Genomic DNA, 21,175 nt, shown 5'->3' on the forward strand with positions numbered 1-21,175 from the left:
ATAGCGTACGGAATAATTTATTTTCTTCTTAAGTGTTAATGTTGCTCCTTACTTTCAGTTGAAAAAACTTCTATTTTTGTTTTCTTTAGTTTGTGATCGGTTTTCAAATAATGTCAGCAATCCCCTTCCCGCCGTATGAAATTTCTCCTGGAGAATTCCCCCAGAATTTTTCCTCCCAACAGAAAACTGGCCATGGAAAACCCTCCCCTTCAAAAATTCCTCTTCCCCAAAAAAGCTCCGTATATTTCCCAACAACAAATACTATATGTGAGCATTGGGCAAATTGCATAACTTACAGCCCTTTCTCCAGGTACGATGGGGGGTCATGTCATCATGAAAGGCATAGTTATTGAACCTTTCAACTATGCTGAATCAGATGGCTATCTTAAAATTTTGATCGGGTGACTTTTACGGGGGAAAGAGGCGTGGGACGGGGGCTAGTTGCCATCCAATCTTTTTGGTCACTTAAAATGGGCACTAAAACTTTCGATTTCTGATCAAATGAGCCCTCTCCTTATCTCCTAGGATCAATGGTTTCAACCAATCACCCCGAGGGGAAAATTAAGAAAAAAAAACAACAAATGAACACGCATCCGTGATCTTTCATCTGACCAAAACTGCAAAATTTCTTATTATTGTGTGTAGGAGCTTGAAACATCTGCTGTAGGGTTCTCCGATAGGCTAAATCTGATGGTCATCTTTTCATTAATATTTCTTGACTTAATTTTCTCAGGCTATCACTTTTGATGGGTTACATTAAACTTGAGGAACCTTATATATTTTGAATCAGAATAAAAATTCAGTTTTTTTTATGTATCTATTATCAAAACTCTACTATTTAGAGTTTCGGTTACTATGAAACCGCATCGCTCCTTACTTATAGTTTACTACCCCGAACTGTTTGAAACATATTAACATTTAATTTCCTGCGTGAGAGGCGGGTAAACATCTAGTATGTTGTATCGATCTGCCAGAGTTCGATTTACACTAACATGATAAGGTTTTCCGTTTCACATTCATGTGGGTACCATGCTAACAAATGGGTCATTTGATGACCAAATACTGCAATGGCTATTCTACAGGGGCATATACTATTATGACTGGTACCTTGTGCTTTTTAGTCGTAAAATGAATAACTAGAATTTTATTATTAATACCTTCCCAACGTAAATAAGACGTAGATGATTCCTCATTCACCGTGGGCCCGACTCCGTGACACAGCACCTCATCCTTCATGTCTGAGAAGTTAAGTTCTATATCCCTTAATTTCATGTTTTCTATCCCAGGGATATGAGTTCCAGAGACTCCTAATAATCAATAAATGAATGCTCTTTCATCAATAAGAGTTGGTGTCCACCACAAGCAATCTCAAACCTATTATCAGTAACTCAGGCGAAAATTTTGACAAAAATTTTGCAAAATCGGGCGAAATTTAGCAAAATTCTTGATTTCTGCCAAAAAATTCGGCATAAATCAGGTAGCGATTCAGTGAAATTTAAGAAGATCCCCCCCCCCCAATAAATGAGCCTCAGGGCGTCCCTGCAACTGAGACACAGGCCATACTAGCCAACTTAGCTTGGAATATATTATTTAGCCCAAAGATGCCCACCAAAACAAACCAAACCCAGAAGAATTATTCATTAATCAGAGTATTGTGTAAACCTGTCTCGTTTACTAATTAGAGATTTATTTTTTAAAAAGTATGAGGTAACTCATTTTAATATAAGTACAGTAAAACTTTTATTAGTCAATTAATAAGAGCAATTGAACAAAAAGTATAAGATAAGAAGTATTTTAACGAAAAAAAACAAAACAAAAACCATTCAATAATGCAATCTGAAAACCCCACAAAGGCTCCAGGGTCCGTAAGGAGGGGTGATCATGAAACAAGCCTCTTAACATTAAACTATCAAAAACTGAAATACATGATATATATACATAACATTTAATAAATACATAACATTTACTCATAAAAATAGAGAAAAGAAAGAAAAGAGACAGAAGGAAAGAGAGCTCATTAAATAAGCTTTGTGACAGATGTAATCATTCCCAATGTTTAAACAATAACAATAAATAATAAAAAAAAGGTTAATTTGATTTGATAAGGCCAGGATACAGACTAATGCTAACAGTAACCACAACTCTAAGAAGAAAAAAGAGTTGGATTTGGATAACACGTCAAAGAAATGATAACGTCAAAGAAATACTAATCATATATGTTGCTAAATCAGTGACTCCACTCAGCTGAAGTATCTGGAAAGCTCTTGAACTTTATTGATGCGTTTTTTTGAAATATTAAGTTTTTGTGGGATAGTTAGAAGTAGATGTTTCAGGTTTTGTTTTAGCATTATGAACTTTTATTTAAAATTACACTAACGGCAGCAAGGGAGCCTTTCAGAAACTTATGAATTCTTATACGAGGATAAGACTAAGTCTGTGTAATCTATATAATAGTATATGTATTGGCTATATATAAGCTATAGTTTAAGACTATGTATAATATGAGGACTAATAATGAATTCTTAGCTCCAAATTATTTAACTTATCCCGAAATGGTACTTGTATGATAACCCCCTACCTAATAATCTTCTAATATGTTTCTCTGACGCTCAATCCTAATGAAATATACCAAAGTAATATAATAGTTTAGAAACAAATTTGGGCTATATATTTGCACATTAGGGGATCATGGATACATACATGATAGACTATCTATCAACAAGGCAAAATTACATCCTTTTTATTTATTCCTGAAAAAGGCTTATGCCTCTCACTCAGACTATCAACTGTCTTGGCTTTTTCTCCAGTTAGCCATGGCTTGATGGGAACTTGATTTTAATTCAAGGGGGGGGGGGGGTAAAGTATAGCGGTTCTGCATCCCTAATGTGTTAGGTACAATTATTCTACATATTTTGTAGTAAGAATTGTTTTCTAACTCCACGCTGTCCAAATACTTGAGCCCCACCCCCTAATGTGCAAATATATAGCCCAAATTATATATTTTCCATTTATTCTGTAACTTCTCTTTGCCTTGTTTCACGCTAAGCTGAAAGAAACTAACGAAAAACAAGGTTCTATAATGCGTCAATGAACGAACAACTTGGGGGTAGGGGGTTATCATACAAGTACCCACGAAATATTTCAAATGTTGGGGTGAGGTTTACATACCCTTCTTCTCTATCTGTGCAGGCATTGTCGCATAGTAAGTTACAAGAGTTTCTAGTACCTTCATTCCATCTTTCAAATCAAAGTTCATGCAAACCCTTCGGATTGCATTTATTCCGCTTATTTCACAAAACTTATCTGAGGAATCAGAGAGCTGGCAAGATTTTGGTGTGTGATTCTAAAAAATTCTGAAAGTGTCTTTCCACTAGAACGTTGAAAAATTAACTGGTTTGGAATTACATGGTAATAAGTTAATCACCCATTCAGGGGAGTACCCTGGAATTGAGAAGAGTCGGACAAATGTATGTCTTTTATTTTATAAATACCGAAGATTTCTTCGTTTTTCTCCCATAACGTCTTATATTTTTCATGTAATTGACGGCTTTATTGTTTTTTTTTTTTTCGAAAATAAACGATTCATCACCTCTTTAACTTTGACATTTGTTCGTAAAAAGATTTGTAACGTCTTTAATTTTTTCAGGAGTGTTTGATCAAATACTAGATTTTCGTCATGATCAGTTTTTTCCAAACCAAGAAGATTTGAATGGGGCTGCAATCGCTCTGGTTCGTCTTCACGATACTTACCGACTCAATATGACAGACCTGGCAAATGGTGTTCTTAAAGGAACTCCAAGCTCCAAAACTGGTAAGTTTTGTCTACATTGTGACTGTTGTCTTCAAGGAAAACATTACATAGCAATTGTATTTTTCTGTAGCTTAACCAGCATGCCAGATTCTTCGCTACTTCCCCCACCCCATGAAAAAGAAATCTGAAGTGGCGTTCAAAAAGAAATATTGCTGGCCAACAGTGAAAGTTTCTATTATAAAGGTACTCAAAGTATTTTTTTTATGTTAACCAGAAGGCCATAATTTCCTTTCTTGAAGACGGGAAGGACAAGCATTAATCAAGGGGGTGCCCACTTTTAGAAATTCCGTATAACAGGTGGTGCGTGCCAAGTTTGGCAGAAACTGTACTAAGGGTGGCGGAATAGTGCGTTGAACGTGCCGTTCTGAGATTTATATCAGGCTGATGAAAGATATCTACACCCCTCGGTGTAGATCTCCTACTGTGCAAGTAAGGTTAGTAAAAGTTGTTCTGATTTGGCTTTTCAGTGAAAATAGCCGCAAAAGGTATTATTTAGGGGGGCCAGAAAAGCCCCCAAAATTTAGGGGGAGGCCCAAAAAAACGCTAGCGGATTAAAAAAATCCCCTGCTCCCCAGTTGGCACCACTGTGCATGTGCCAGGAGACTGAGAAGGATATGTAAAGAGTTAATGATTTAAAGTCACCTAGCCCCTCCCCCCCTCAAAAAAAAAAATTCTGGCAGGTTGAAATCGATTCCCCCGCTGTGAGACAAAACAGGGTAGACTCCCCGAAAATTTAACTTTGGAAATAGTCATCTATGGCGAGAAAAACTTCCTCTCATCGCCTCTAACCGAATATTTATTCTTCTGCAGGCGAATTTTAGTCTAATATTAAACTTCTTACCCCACAAATGCAACAAATGTTTGTTGTGAACAAACGGAATATATTACCAATATTTATGGAAAAAAACCCATCAAGAATGAAGCTCTTTTTACGACCCTATGAAAGATCTTACGGATTCTCTGCTGACGGAGCTAGCAAGACTTATTGGTTCGTTTTACACCTTTAATGTTTATTTGTACAAATGAAGGGGTAAGCGAGTTTTCTCTAAAGGGCGGGACACATGTAACTTTTTTTGCACCGATTTGCCTAATTCACATCGAATTGCAAAGAAAGCGGCAGCGATCCAAGATTAATGTTCTAATTTTCGGTGCCGATTTGCAAAAGCGACACCGAATTTCATCCTCAAAAAAAAGAAAACAAAGCTAAAGATATGAAACAAAGAAATACGTAAATACTTTGATAGAAAACAAGTCAAAGATTTTGAGATTACATGAAATCAATAATGCAACTATTGATAAACTACAGTCGACTATTGGCGTCCATAATGTCTACTTTTGAATATCTCGCGGAAAGGGCACTGTTTTTGTACCGCTATCAGTTGCCCAATAAACTGCTGATATCGGTGTCGAAAAAAGCTACGTTTGTCTGCCCCTTAACGCCACAGCCAATTTTATCAATAGATTTCCTGACATTTCTGTTACCTCGCAGGGATAAAGGCGATAACTAACAAAAATGTGCTTCTGACAATCCGTTGAAGCATATTAATGAATGGGAAATTTGAAAATGGACCTTGATGCAAACACAGGTTTAAAATAACATTTCAAACTTCAAAACAATTATACAAATACTTTACAAAACTCAAAGACACAAATTTTGCCTGTTGTTATGTCCTAAATGGAATAAACGTAGTGGTTTTAGATTATTCTAAAAAAATTTGAACATCTCACTCAAAACACATCGCAAGTTTCTTTCAGCAACGTCTCGAATTTACTAAACATTGTTAGTAGCAATTTTCTGCAAGCTCACAGCGTGGCAGATGTACATTATTCAGAACACATCCAAGAAGTGAAGTTAGGTCAATCCTAATGAAACACACCAAATATGATGAAAATATAATACTTTATTTACGAAATATTATCAACCTAATCAAACCAAAATACCAACTATACAAGGCCGTACCCAGGATTTTTTTCAGAGGGGTTTTTACTCAGTTTTTTTTTTGGGGGGGGGGGGCACAAAAAAAATTCAAAAAAAGCATACTAAATTTGTTTATATTCATTTTTGTTACGTTTTTACGAGTCAGACAAACATTTCGGGAGGGGGGGGGGGGTTCAAGCCCCCTACCCCCCCTGGATACTGCCTTGCAAATATATATTAAATATTTAGTTAAATATTCCTACAGTTTTGTTTTTCCACTAAGCCTAAGCTAATTGTCTCCGAATATAGACAGCAAAACCGGTTTTTTTTCAGACCTTACATATCAAAATTCTTGAATGTATTAACATTCTTGAGAGTGTCTTGAGTGAAAATTCAGAGTGTTAGTGTATTCTAAATAAAGGATAAGTACCGCTATCGTTTTTAGTTAGGAGGGCACCGATCCTCCCCTAATTCATTTTGACTAGCCGTCGTTTCCAATAATTTTCAAGCTCCCTTTCAAAGTTTTGAAAAATTTATATTTGCAATAAAGTTTCACCATGCATCAAGATAATCCTATCTAATAGTTATCATTCCTGATTCACCTTCATATGAAACATCTTTAACACTAAGGAGTTGTATATGGATGGTGGTTGTTACCCTGGGGGCGTTTGAGAGAAGGTGATTGTCTTTTTTTTACTTTTTATTAATTATTATTATTATTATTTTAATAAGTCTAGGTTGCTTTTATTTATGTAGTTTTTTTCTTTTGGTACTTATGCATTATAACTAAACCAGCGCTATACACGAAAGAAGTCAGGTTTGGTAAATGCTAATGAAATAAAATAGGCTGAATATATAATAGTTTAGAAACAAATTTGGGCTATATATTTGCACATTAGGGGGGTGGGGGGGGGGGGTAAGCATAACATATATAAATACATAACCTAACCTAGGTAGCTCCCCCCCCCTAAACCCCAAAAAACAATCGTTTAAATATTGTAAACTCCATGAGAAACCACGCTTTGCCATCAAATTATCTAGAAAATATTTGTTTGTCTGCTTTCCTTGTACATTCTATAGTGCTGGTATAGTTATAATGCACAAGTACCTTTCTTTTTTTATTAATTTAGGATGCCTTTAGGAATGTTTATGTAGTTATTCGCTACGCGTTAACAAAATTTAAATTTTTCCCTAGTTCAGTGATTTATATATGCAATAGTTTATATTTTTCTTTATTTTGTTAATAAAAGTCAACCTAGGTAGTTTATTTTAAAACAGGTTTTAAATTTCGGTTGCTATCGGTCGTAATTCGCTCTTTACTTGGTTGTCGTTGCTGCTGCAACCATGATGATCACTCAATAACACTACATATGCTGTCAAAACAATATCCATGCATCGTTAAGTCAGTATACACCCAATATAAATGTGAGAAAATCATTTGAGCGAATCACCTACTTTCGCAGTACTTAGGAAAATTATTCCAAAATTTGGAGCAAAATTGTGCCGTAAATTAACTACACCTAATATTTATGCGCCTTTGTGTCTACAATATACATATATACGAGGGGTGTTTTTTAAGTAAGGTCTGTTTGAAGGTAAGTACACAACGAAAGATTATTTCAAAAAATAAATTTATTTTCAGAAAGAACATACTTAACTCTATTAAATGGCATAGTTTTTAAGTTCGTTCAAACACTTATCATACCTCTCAATTAATTTTAAAGTAACCTCTTCATAAAAACTTGCCGCCTGTTCCAATAACGAAGAATTCACTGCCGTCTTTACACCGTTGTGAACATTATAGCGGTGTCATCATTATTAAATTATGTACTAATCAATTACCACACTTAAATTGAATAATTCATCTGTAATTATAATAAATGATTTTTAATCCTTTCTTATGTGACACGAGGGAGCTCCTACCCACTGGTGGATCTAGGCGGTGGGATGGGGGCACCTCCCTCCTCCAAGATTTTTTGGCGCTCTCTTATCCTGTTTTTTTCTTTACTCTTTTTATAGAATAAATTTGTCAATTCGTTCAATTATTGGCATCTTTGTCACATTGGCACCCCCAGGATTTTGCACTCATTGGCGCCTTTGTCACGTTGGGGCTCCTCCAAAATTTTGCTCTGAATCCACTCCTGCTCCTACCTCACTGCTCTTCTGGGGTGGGATTTCATATATTGACACATGGCATATTTGGAGTAAAATCTGGTTGTAAAGTCGGGGTAATGGGTATGTGCTAGTTTAATGATGAAACCCCTATGCCTACTCACTACTAAAACCCCTATGCCTTCCCAAGGCCAGAACAAAATTTGCACTTTACTCAAAAAACATAAATGTTTTTACTGTTATAAATTTAATAAATCAAGTAATATTAACATTTTGATTACTAAATATCAGTATATGTATATTAAACTGACAATGCACATTCATTTGTATCTTTTCAGTTAAGTACAAATTTTGTTCTGGCTTTGGGAAGGCATAGGAGTTTTGCGGCCAATTTATGTTAATTTCTGCTCGTTTTGAGTTTGACTGGGTTATTTATTGTAGTTTCTGTTCTTTTTGGGCTTCATTTATTTATCGATACTGATTTGCGGTAGTTTCACGCTTCGTAGATTATTTGATTTTATTTTTGCTCAATTTTTGTTTCATAGAGTTCTTTACTTTTCTTTGAAAAACTTATTTTGTGGAAAAAGTTTTTTTTTAATAAAATTTCTGTTCGTTTTGTATTAACATAGTCTTTTCAGGGAAAAAGAAAATAACACTTTAAATCTTTTCATTTTTTGAGACTTTATAGTTGGGCCTGCTATTTGTATGCTGGAGAAAAATTTTCAGCCATTTTAACAACATACACCCTTTTTAAAAATCTGGACACAAATAGTAGTGTTTAATTTCGTTTCATACCTACTCTAGTTGACCTGAAATGGAAAACTTGATACCATTTGCAAAAATATCTGCTTACTTTCTTTGATAGCTTGGATACACTTACGCTATTTTAACTTGGTTAAATTTTAAGAGCAGAAGTAGCCCCGAAAGTTTGAACATAATACCCTCAGTTGTTCTTGGGATACTGCTGAGATGCCATATTGAGTATTAGCATTGATATAGTGCGATTTGATTTAATCTTAAGGCATTATTTAGTTTTTAAACATAAAGTTACATGGAAGTGTGGGCGTGGGAGGGGGATTAGTTGCACTCCAATCACTTTCGACTATGAAAAAGGACATCAGCCCTTTCTATTTTCAATCGAATGAGCCCTTTTCGAAGTTCCTACGACAACTCCTTTGATACGAAGTGCCCTGGTCTAAACAACAACAACAACAAATAAAATATCATACATTATACCCACATTGATCTTTACTATAAAAATTTCAAGCCTTCCGATCACTTTCGACTATTAAAAAGTTCACTACGCCTTTCGATTTCCAATCGAATGAGCCCTTTTTGAGTTTCTACCATAACGCTTCCTATGAATACCTTAAATGCCTCTAGGGCATAAATTACAACCCTTACCCTAAGGGCTGTGAGGGTGGTTGTCATCCTCTGAAACATAATTTTCAGAACTTTCAACTACGTTAAACAAAATGGCTATCTCAAAATTTTGATTGGAGGTGTTTGGGAAAATGGTGGGCGTGAGAGTCGCTCTCCCATCACTTTCAACTATTAAAAAAGGCACTAGCCCTTTCAATTTCCAATAAAATGAGCCCTTTTGAAGTTTCTACGACAACGCTTTTAATAAAAATCTTATATACCCTAAGGGCGTAACTTACGGCACTTGCTCTGAGGGCTGGGGAGGGAGGGTTGTCATCCTCAGAGACCTAGTTTCCAGAACTTTCTACTCTGCTGAACACACTGGATATCTGAAAATTTTCTTTGGATGTTTTTGGGGGAATGTTGCGAGTGAGAAGGTGGTTAGTTACCCTCCAATCACTTTCGACTATTAAAAAGGGCACTAGCCCTCTCAATTCCCAATTGAATGATCCCCTTTTGAAGTTTTTACAACAACTCTATCTATAATAACCTTATACGCCCCCAGGGCATAACTTACAACCTTTGACATGGGGACTCTGGGGTGTTTGTCATCCTTAAACACATAATTTTCAGAACTTTCAACTACGTTGAACAAAATAGTTATCTCTAAACTTTGATCGAATTTGTTTGGGGAAATGGTGGGTGTGAGAGGGGGGTCAATTACTCTCCACTAACTTTCGACTATTAAAAAGGGCAATTTCAATTTCCAAACAAATGAGCCCTTTTTGAAATTTTTACAACAACTTTCTATATAAACCTTATATACCCCCAGGGCATTACTTGCAACCCTTGCACTGAAGGCTCTGAGGGGTTTATCATTCCAAAAGACCTAATATCCAGAACTTTCGATTACATTTATCAAAATGGATATCACAAAATGTTGATTGGATGTGTTTGGCGAAATGGTGAGCGTGAGAGGGGGGTTAGTTCCCCTCCAATAACTTTCGACTATTAAAAGGGCACTAGCCCTTTCAATTTTCAATTTAATGAGACGTTTTTGATGTTTTTATAACGTAACATTATATATAAAACTTACATGCTCCCAGGGCATAACTTACAACCCTTGTCCTGAGGGTTGTGTGGGGGATAGGTTTGCATCCCTAAAGACCTAATTTCCAAAACTTTCAAGTACGTTTAATACAATGGCTATCTAAAATATTGATTGGATGTGTTTGGGGAAAAGGTGGGCGTGAGAGGGGGGTTAGTTGCCCTCAAATCACTTTCGACTATTGAAAAGAGAGCTAGCCCTATGAATTTCCAATCAAATAAGCCCTTTTTGAAGTTTCTACAACAAATATTTTAATAAAAAAACCTTATATGCACACAGGAAATAACTTATAACCCTTGCCCTGAAGACTTTGGAGTGTCCTGCTCAGAGGTATAATTTCTTGAACTTTAAACTGCGTGGAACAAAATGGCTATCTCAAAATTTTGATTGGATATGTTTGGGGAAATGGTGGTCGTGGAAAGGGTGTTGGTTGCCTTCAAACCACTTTCGACTTTTGAAAAAGGCACTAGCCGTTTCAATTTCCAGTCGAATGAGCCCTTTTTGAAGTTTCTACGACAACGCGTTCTATAAAAACCTTATATGCCTCCAGGGCATAACTTACAACCCTTGCCCTGAGGGCTGTGGGGGAGTGACCTCCTCAAAAACACAATTTCTATCTGGAAATCAACACCGCTGAACAAAATGGCTATCTAAAAATTTTGATTGGATGTCTTTTGGGAAAAGGTGGGCGTGAGAGGGGGTTAGTTACCTTCCAAGCACTTTTAACTATTAAAAAGGGAACCAGCCCTTTGAATTTTCAATCGAATGAGCCCTTTTTCAAGTTTCTACGACAAAGATTTCAATAAAAACTTATATGCCCCAAGGGAATAACTTATAACCCTTGCCCTGAAGACTGTGGGGGGAATGTCCTGCTCAAAGGTATAATTTCCTGAACTTTAAACTGCGTGGAACAAAATGGCTGTCTCAAAATTTTGATTGGATGTGTTTGGGGAAATGGTGGGCGTGGAAGGGGTGTTAGTTGCCTTCCAATTACTTTGGACTATTAAAAAGGGCACTAGCCATTTTAATTTCTAATCGAATGAGCCCTTCTATTGTCTAATCGACAATGCCTTCTATAAAAACCTTATATGCCCCCACGGTATGACTTACAACCCCTGCCCCGAGGGCTTTGAGGGGGTTGTCATCCTCAAAGACCTAATTTACAGAAATACGCTGAATAAAATGGTTGTCTCAAAATCTTGATTGGATGTGTTTGGGGAAAAGGTGGGCGTGAGAGGCGGGTTAGTTGCCCTCCAATCACTTTCGACTATTAAAAAGGGCACTAGCCATTTGAATTTCCAATTGAATGAGCACTTTCTGAAGTTTTTACGACAAAGCCTTCTATAAAAACTTTATATGCCCACAGGGCATAACTTACAACCCTTGCCCTGAAGACTGTGGGGGAGTGTCCTCCTCAAAAACATAACTTCTACCTGGAAATTAGCTACGCTGAACAAAATGGCTATCCCAAAATTTTGATTGGATGTTTTCGGGAAATGGTGGGCGTGGAAGGGGTGTTAGTTGCCTTCCAATCACTTTCGACTATTAAAAAGGACACAAGCCACTCCAAATTCTAATTGAATGAGCCCTTTTCGAAGTTTCTACGACAACTTCTTCGATACGAAGGGTCCTGCTGTTAAGGAAAAAAATAAATAAATGATACATTGTGCCAACATCGTTCTTATGTGCCCTCAGGGCATAACTTAAAACCCTTGGCCCGAGGGTTTTGGGGGATTGTCTTCCTCAAAAACCTATTTTCTATATGGAAATCAACTACGCTGAGCAAAATGGCTATCTCAAAATCTTGATAGGATATGTTTGGGTGAATGATGGGCGTGGGGGGGCTAGTTGCCCTCCAATCACTTTCGACTATTAAAAAGGGGCACTAGCCACTCCAATTTCCAATCGAATGAGCCCTTTTCGAAATTTCTAAGACAACTTCTTCGATACGAAGTGTCCGGGTATGGAGGAAAAAAATAATACATTGTGCCCACATCGTTCTTTACTTAGGCAGCGCTATCGCGCTGCCTATGATAGATTTTGCTCATTTTGGGGTTTAGCGTTACTCTACTTTCCTAATAACAGCGTAGAGTAGAAATACTCCCAAAAATCACGATGAATGATCACTCTTTTGATGCTTTTATAAAGTTTTTTGTATTCTCCCATCACCTAAAAATACCCCCGCCCCCAATAAAAAAATTCCTGGATACGGCCCTGGGGACTATTGATCAATTATTGAGTATTTTCCGAAGGATATTTTTCGGGGCGGGGGATAAACGCCTAAAATCGTTCTGACCATAATATATATACATATATATATATTATATATATATATATATATATATATATATATATATATATATATATATATATATATATATATATATATATATATATATATATATATATATATATATATATATATATTGAGGTTTCCTGTAAGTGGCTAGAGAAGGATGTGACCTTTAGTTCAGCGGCACCTCTGGAGTTGAAAAATAAATAATTACTCAAAATTAGTTGATACAAGACTGTTGTCTTTTTTGTTGAGAAACCTTGATGAATTCCAAGTTCATTCTGGTATTGCGGTTTAGTGTTTTTGTGATCTTAAAATTGCTCTGTTTTTCTCTGGTGTCGTCGATTTTGCGGTAATTTTTATAGAATTGCATTTTGCATATATGAAGTCAATAAATTTCCTATTTGTCTTTCATGATATATAACTCACTATTACACTTGTTGTTGGCATTTTTGTCAATTTGGCAACTGTTCGGCTGAATGCGATCTTAATAATACTGAGATTTAGCTAGCATTAATTTAAGCCATTCAGCTTTTACATATAATTTTGTGATTTGCTGAAAAGCTTAGTGAACTCTACTAAACTCAGTTTTAGCAAAACTCACTGCAAATGGTGCATTAAATAGACATAATCATAGCCAGGTGACACTTTTTTTTACGAATTTTTTTAATATTTATCATTGGAAGCATAAAATATTCCCATGGCCCAACAACCGCCAATTTTTACGGAACAGTGCATGGGCGGATCTAGAGCAAAATCATGGGATGGGGCAATGTGACAAGAGCGCCATTAATTGACTGTGTTTACAAATTTATTTTTAAAAAAGAGTGAAAAACAGAAAACACAAGGAATGAGGGCACCAAAAAAAATCTTGAGAGGGGCAGTCTCCCCTGAATCAACCAGTGGAACAGTGGGCATGCTGCATCTTTTTGAAGCAGAATGACGCAAAAATTGTCAATCTTTATAATTGTAGGACCAACCAGTGCCCGTCAACCCTTTAACAAAGGACAGTACCCAGAGGGGGGCCGTGCCCCACTCCCCCCCCCCCCAATACTGGTTTTACTGGATTTCTTCGCATTTCTTATCCATATTATAATAAAAAATCGTTATTATCATTATCATTGTGTCAGTATTCATTCAGTCTCTAACCAGTTCACATCTTAAAATAAAAAGTACATTTCATGGATTAATCTTTTACTTGTGGATAAACCTAGGCACGGAGCCAATTGATTTTGCGTAAGAAATTATTAAGCTAAAATCTGATTACACAAATGACTTGCATGTGATTACGGCTTAAGGATTATTTATGGATTGTGGCTTTGGATCAGTATTCAGCTCTATTATCATCTGAATCATGCATTGAAATACTTGGACTTCTTGCAATTACTTGAAATTATTTGAAAATTACTGGATTAACTGGCCCACTCAAAGATAAGTAATTATTTATTTTCAGTGCTACGCTCCTGTCGAAATTCAAGCCTTTTGACATTGTTTTCGCTAGTTTCAAAAATTACCCCCCTTGGCCAGTAACTGTTTTGCAGTCAAAAAGGAGTGCTAAAGGATTATGGAGATACACAGTTTTTTGCTACGGCGATCATTCTGAGCACCAAGTTTCAGAGTCTAATTTGAAATTATTTTCGGATAACCCTAGTGTTCGCAAAAGAACGGAAAAAGATGTTGGTAAAGCATTTACCGAATTAGATTCGTTTTCAAACATTTATAAATCGTCATCACCTACTTATCTATCATTAAAGCCAGCGAGCGTTATTGCAGAAGACTCACTGGCACCTAGCCTAATCCTGCAAAAAATAGCCTTTACCCAGGATGAATTAAATAGGACACAAGTGAATCTTACAGCTGAGATTTCCCGTCAAGTAAAGGCTAAACCATCAGATCCTGATACAGCAAATCAAGCAATTGATATTAAAGTAAAAAAAATTAATGATGCTATTTCCATTGATTACAACCCAAAATTCCAAGAAATAGAAAAATCACTGAAAGGACTATTTGCAATGGTTAAAAGCTTGGAAAGTAGGATTTTGGCATTGGAATCGAAATTGGATGATTTTGAACAAGAAAAGATGTTGGATTGCTTAGTGATGAATGGAGTAAGGCAGAGGCCTGGAAATGATCTAAAGAAAGAAGTATCGGTTATCATTAAAGACAAGATGCTGATCCCTGGTTTTGAAGTTAATAATATTGTAAATGTTTATCGATTTAGTTTGAATGACTCTAACGATCAATCTAAAGTGTCTCCAGTGCTAATACGCTTCAAAAATGTGGAATTAGCTCGAGTTGTTTTCAAAGAAAAGACTAAACTAGCAAAGAGTGGAATATTTTTATCAGAATCGCTAACAAAAGAGCGTCGTGAAATTTTAAATGCGGCAAGAGATTGCTTCGATAAATTTAATGTATGGACTGACCGCGGGCAAATTTTTGCCAAACCACCGGGTAAATCAATGATACGAAAGATTCGATCATTCGCGGATTGTGCTTAGATTTTTATTTTTTTTTTTTTTTTTTTTTTTTTTTTTCATTTATATTTTATTATTTAATGCCATATCTAAAATCGATTGTCTTGTTTTTTACTGGCAAATTAGTAACGCCCCCAGTTGTAGGACGACTTTTTGAGCTTGAAAATAACCCGTTAGATGTTTTAAGCATTATCAATAATTATATCGGACATGTCAACAGTGATTTGATCACAGTGAACCACACAGTAATAAGTAAATATGTTTCTAGTCTGAGGGAGGCTGTCAAGCGGGATGGATATTTTTCAGTGCTCCAATTGAATATCCAGGGTCTTTGTTCTTCAATTGACTATCTAAAACAGATTTTTTTTGATGTGCTAACCTTACGGTGTTGGCTTATGCGAGAATTTTTTAGATTATAAAAATGATATACTTTTGAATTTGCCTGGCTATAAAATAAAATGACTGAATCAACAAAAGATGGCGAAGAGTGGTCTTGCTTTTTACATTTCTAATAATCTTCCATATTCTCTTAGAATGGATTTATCCAGAAATATCGAAAGTGTCTTTGAGTCACTTTTCGTAGATATTAAATGTGGGGGTAAGGATTTAATTGTTGTTATTATTTATCGATCTCCTAGTGGCTCTATTACACTGTTTCTACACACCCTTAATGATCTACTAGATACCATCCTAAAACAGTCGACTGAATTAATTATTATGGGATATTTTAATATAAACTTGATGGATATAAAGTCTTCTGTATCTTTGGATTTTCTGTCATCCATGCTTGCCGCAGGTACTTTACCTTCTGTATGTATCCCATCTCGCATAACAGAGAGTACATCATCTCTGATTGACAAATTAAACAAAAAAAACAAGTTTTTTAAAGTGAAAGTAAGGAGCGACATTAAAACTTAAAACGAAGAGAAATTATTCCGTATATGAAAGGGGCTGTCCCCTCCTCAACGCCTCGCTCTTTACGCTAAAGTTTTTTATTGTTTTAAAAAATAAAGTTGTGAGACAGAGTCAAACTTTAGCGTAGAGCGAGGCGTTGAGGAGGGGACAGCCCCTTTCATATACGGAATAATTTCTGTTCGTTTTAAGTTTTAATGTCGCTCCTTACTTTCAGTTTAAAAAACTTGTTTTTTTTTATTTAATTTCTGATCGTTTTTTAGTTAATGCAGCTTTTATTTGCATAAAAATTTTACTTTTCTTTTGCTAAATGGATGTCTTTACAAATTAACTTAAGTAACTAACTTATATATTCGTGTATTTTTATTATGGCAAAAAATACGAAGTTGCAGATTTTTGCAGATATGAGCTTGAAACCTATGTAATAGGGTTTTCTGATACGTTGAATCTGACGGCGTGATTTTCATTAAAATTCTTTCACTTGGAGGGGATGTTTCCCCCCTCTTTAAAAAATCGAGTAAATTTTCTCAGGCTCGTAGCCTTTGATGAGTAATACTAAACTTAATAAATTTTATATATTTAGGATCAGCATTTTAAACACATTCTTTTGATACATTTATTGACATCAAAATTTCGTTTTTAAAAGTTTCGATTACTATTGAGTCGTATCGCTTGTTTTTTTATTGTTTTTTTTATTACGTATATGTTATTACTTATATGAAGGGGTTCTCCCCTTAGTCAATACCACGCTCTTTACGTTAAAAGTTAAAAAAAAATTTTTATTAACAAACGACAGAATCACAAAGGCCGTTTAATTATAATAGATAGCTCTTTTGAAAGAACTAAAAAAAAATGTAGCGTAAATAGCGAGGTCTTGACTTGGGGGAGAACCCCTCACATACGTTATAATTTCTGTTCGTTTTAAGTTATAATATTCCTTCTTACATTTCAGTTGAAAAAACTTGTTTTTTTTATTTAACTTCTGATCGTTTCTTAAATAATGCTTGGAAATCCGGCGCCCCCTTCAGAGAAATGTCCCTTACCCCAAAGAAACATCCTCCACGGACAAATTTTCCCGAGTCATCCCCTCCTCTAGCCCCCCCTCCAGAAAAAATCCTTCCTGAAAATGGTTGTATACTTCCCAATAACCAATAAATAATGCTGGCAAGTCCGGCGCCCCCTTCATGGCAATTTCCCTTCCCCCATGAAAACTTCCTTCATGGAAAGATCCTTCCATATAGCCCCCGACCCTCTCCGTCCCCCACCTACCAGAAAAAATCTCCTCTGAAAAAGTCTGTATACGTCCCAATAACCAAGACTATATGTTAACATTGAGTAAAGTTCATAACTTTCAGCCCTCCCCCTGGGGGCTTCGAGGGATTAAGTCATCCTAAAAGGCATATTTATCATATTTTCGACCATGTTGAACAAAATGGCTATCTCAAAATTTTGATCAGGTGACTTTGGGAAAAAAATGAGCGTGGGAGGGGGCCTAGTTGCCCTCCATTTTTTTTGGTCACTTAAAAAGGACACTGGAACTTTTAATTTCCATTCCATTGAGTCCTCCCAAGATATTCTAGGACCACTGGATCGATACGATCACCCCTGGGGGAAAAAAAAAAAAAAACAAACAAACAAATAAAAACCCAACCGGGAGCTTTCTTCGGGCAAAAAATGGAAAATTACACATTTTTGTAGATAGGAGCTTGAAACCTCTACAGTAGGGTTCTCTGATACACTGAATATGATGGTGTGATTTTCATTAAGGTTCTATAACTTTTAAGGGGTCTTTCCCCCTTTTTTCGAAAATCAGCCAAATTTTCTCAGGCGCGTAACTTTTGATAGGTAGCACTAAACTTGATGAAAGTTATATATTTGAAATCAGCATTGAAATCTGATTCTTTTGATATATCTATTGGTATCAAAATCCCGTTTTTTAGAGTTTCGGTTACCATTGAGCTGGGTCGCTCCTTACTTACAGTTCGTTACCACGAACTGTTTGATATTTTCTGTACGGCCACCTTGATCCAAAATTATGTTTTAGTGAGCGACATTTCCGATCATTTCCCTGTTTACTCTAGATGCGGTTTTGATAAACTGACTAATGAGAGGACTGGTGAGTCTGGTAAGACGCCTTTTAGGTTTGGTGAAGTGGAATTGATGCTTCTTAGGTCAAGATTGGCAGAAATTTTTTGGGGTGGTTTTGAGACTGATTCTGATTTTTGTAATTTATTTGATACTTTTTATGAGTCTATTAAAGATGCTGTTTTTGATATTTGTTCGGTTTCACCTACTAATCGTAAGTCTAAGAATGCTTTTCCTCTAAATCCTTGGATGACCCCTGGTCTCCTTAGGAGTTGTAGGAGAAAAAATAATCTCTGGAGGGCCTTTAAGTCTTCAATGAAAGCTATTTGCTTTCAGCGATTTATAATTTATAGGAATGTTTACAATTCTGTGTGTCGAAAGGCCAAGTCACAGTATTATTTTAATTGTTTTTCAGATTGTGGAAAAGATATACGAAAAAAATGGCAGGTTAAAAATTCTGTGCGTAGGCCCTCTTTTCAGTCCCCATCAGCCCCTTCTTTTTGGATCTCGATGGCCAAATCATCGAAGGTGAACTGAATGTTCAAGATGCATTTACTTCATATTTTGCGAATATTGGTAAAACGACCGCTTCGGCTGTTGGTTCTTCTCCTTCAGGATCCAACTTCAGGTCTTATCTTGGGCCACCTTGTATGAAGTCAATGTTTTTGGAACCAGCGACGGAGAATGAAATAGCTAAAATTGTTATCGGATTGAAAAATTATTCGTCGGCTGGCCCTGATAATATTCCTACTAAAGTAATTAAGTTCATACTTCCTTCCATTATTTCTCCCTTAACGAAACTTATTAACCTCTCCTTTTCGCATGGTATTTTCCCGAGTAGTCTCAAGCATGCTCGAGTCATCATATTATATAAGGGGGGACACGAAATGATCCAGCCAACTGTCGGCCAATTTCTTTTTTGTCTGTGTTTAGCAAAACATTTGAGAAGGCGATGCTTTCTCGTCTTCATAATTTTCTTAGTTCTAAAGATTTTTTCACGATTTTCAATTTGGTTTTCGAGCACGTCATTCGACTAAGCATGCTTGTGCAGTTTTACTGAATTATCTTCATTCTGCCATATATTCCCATTTGATTCCCGCTGCTTTGTTTCTGGATGTTCGTAAAGCCTTTGATTCTTTAACCCACAGTGTTCTTCTATTTAAACTTTCTCATTTTTGCGTAAGAGGTAGTGCGTTTTATTGGTTCAAGTCTTTCTTGTTTGGTAGAATAATTTCTGTTGATCCACTTTTTCGCTCACCATCAAGTGTTGACCAGGGGGTCCCTCAAGGGTCAGTTTTAGTAAGTAAAAAAATATTTGTTTTCATGTGATTAATTTTCTTTACTTTTGCCTGCTGCCAATAGTTTTTTTCATTTAATTTTTTTTTAAATATATATATGTTGTGATTCACTGTAGTTTGATAAAGCTTATTTAGTGAACTCTCCTTTTCTTCTTTTTTTTTTTTTTTTTTTTTTTTTTTTTTTTTTTTTAAGCAAATGCTTTAAATGTTAAAAGTTAAAATGCTTATGTTTATATGTTTAAATATTAATGTTATGTTTATATTGTTTAAATCTTAAGCGTTTAAATGTTTAATGTTTATTTGATCTTTCCATAATCCCCCTCCTACAGGCCATGGAGCCTTTGTGGGGATTTGTAGATTGTTATGTAATTATTTTACTGATATATGGAAAATAAATCTATCTATCTATTGCCCCCTGAAAAAAACTGCAGATAAAACTACCTCCATTGCCCACTCAGCTGACAGATTTTAATCGAAAGAGATTTGGGGCCCCTCGTTTGAAAATGAATCATCCAATGGTTTTCAATCTGGATCATTAAAAGCTATATTGGACCCGTGGACCATTCAACATCCTCGCCCTACCTATGGCCAACGTTTTGTCCGAAATGTAGGTGTATGTACCATATTTGAAGTACTATCACGCAAGAGTTTTCAATCTGTGCGCCTGGAAAAGAAGGCAAATATGGACATTCTCCATATGGGTAGAAAAAACTTAACTTAAACCCATCTTGGACGACTTGGATTTGTCTTTGGAATGAAGGAAATGGCATTGTTTCTGCGGAAAGCAGAATAATCGCAGTGGTGGTTGTGGCCTCTCTTGCGCCCCGTACGAAATATTGATTAGTACCCCTCTCCCCCTGTCTCCCCAAAAATTTTCAGGCCAAATTTGAACAAAATTTTCATTTATTAACCAAATTTAAATCAAAAATACCATAAAAATATTAAAATTAGCTAAATTCGATCTTCTTATTTTTATTTTCAAGGAATGGTGATAAAAAAATATCGGATTCAATTTGGTTATGCTTGCTGCCAACTGCTCCCTTTACTTCATTTATTAAAAATAAAATGTCTAAAATTACAAAACGGTTATAACCGTTAGAGTATTTATTTAGGATTTCGTGGCCCTAAAATTTTTTATCCCGGGGCAACTGCCCCCTCAGTCCTCCCCCCTAAAACCGCCTTTGATTAAAAGATTCTCTCCAGAGCCATTTTTTCCGCAGATTAGAGCACCCACTATTTATGCGCGTTTGGTTCCAGGAACCGGGTATCAACATTGAGAATTTTATTTGAATTTTCTTTTTCTTTTATTTTCCGTAGGGGGAAGGAATTTTGGTACTTGTGTATTATACCCCACTCACTCAAGTTTACTGTCCAAATGTTTTATCCCCCCTCTCCCTCACTTATGTGCAAATATATAGCCCAAATTATATATTTGCCATCTATTCTATCACTTGTTTTTGTCTTGCTCACGCTAAGCTGAAAGAAACGAACGAAGAAACAGGTTTGTCCTCAAGTTCTACGCAACGTAAACGTGAGTAAGCGGCGTATAATATACCAGTACCAAAATTCCTTCCCCCTATGAAAAAAACAAAAAAACACACGAACAAAATTCTCCAATGTGGAAAGCCTTATTTTCCTCGGGGGAATAAGCTTATCCAAAAATCACTTCTTAAGGCGGCAGGAAATGACTAGCTTCTGTCAGCTTGTCACTCATATCAACTAATGTCAATCTAGTCAACTACTATCAACTTCTCAGTGCATTTAGCATTGGTAATTTCACAAAAAGGCTTCATTCTGTATTC

General features: G+C 36.0%; 1 protein-coding gene across 1 annotated transcript in view; it reads left to right on the forward strand.

Moving 5' to 3' along the window:
* LOC148943201 (prolyl 4-hydroxylase subunit alpha-2-like) overlaps positions 1-21,175 on the forward strand; it is a 95,937-nt gene that overhangs the window by 31,141 nt on the left and 43,621 nt on the right. The window contains exon 4 of the mRNA XM_089101470.1: positions 3,647-3,811. Coding sequence (XP_088957596.1) covers positions 3,647-3,811 — 165 coding nt within the window. The remainder of the gene's footprint in view (positions 1-3,646; positions 3,812-21,175) is intronic.

Source organism: Artemia sp. Qi Xiang Cuo, chromosome 15 (genome assembly GCF_049724085.1).
Source record: "Artemia sp. Qi Xiang Cuo chromosome 15, ASM4972408v1, whole genome shotgun sequence".
NCBI classification, from domain to species: Eukaryota; Metazoa; Arthropoda; class Branchiopoda; order Anostraca; family Artemiidae; genus Artemia; species Artemia sp. Qi Xiang Cuo.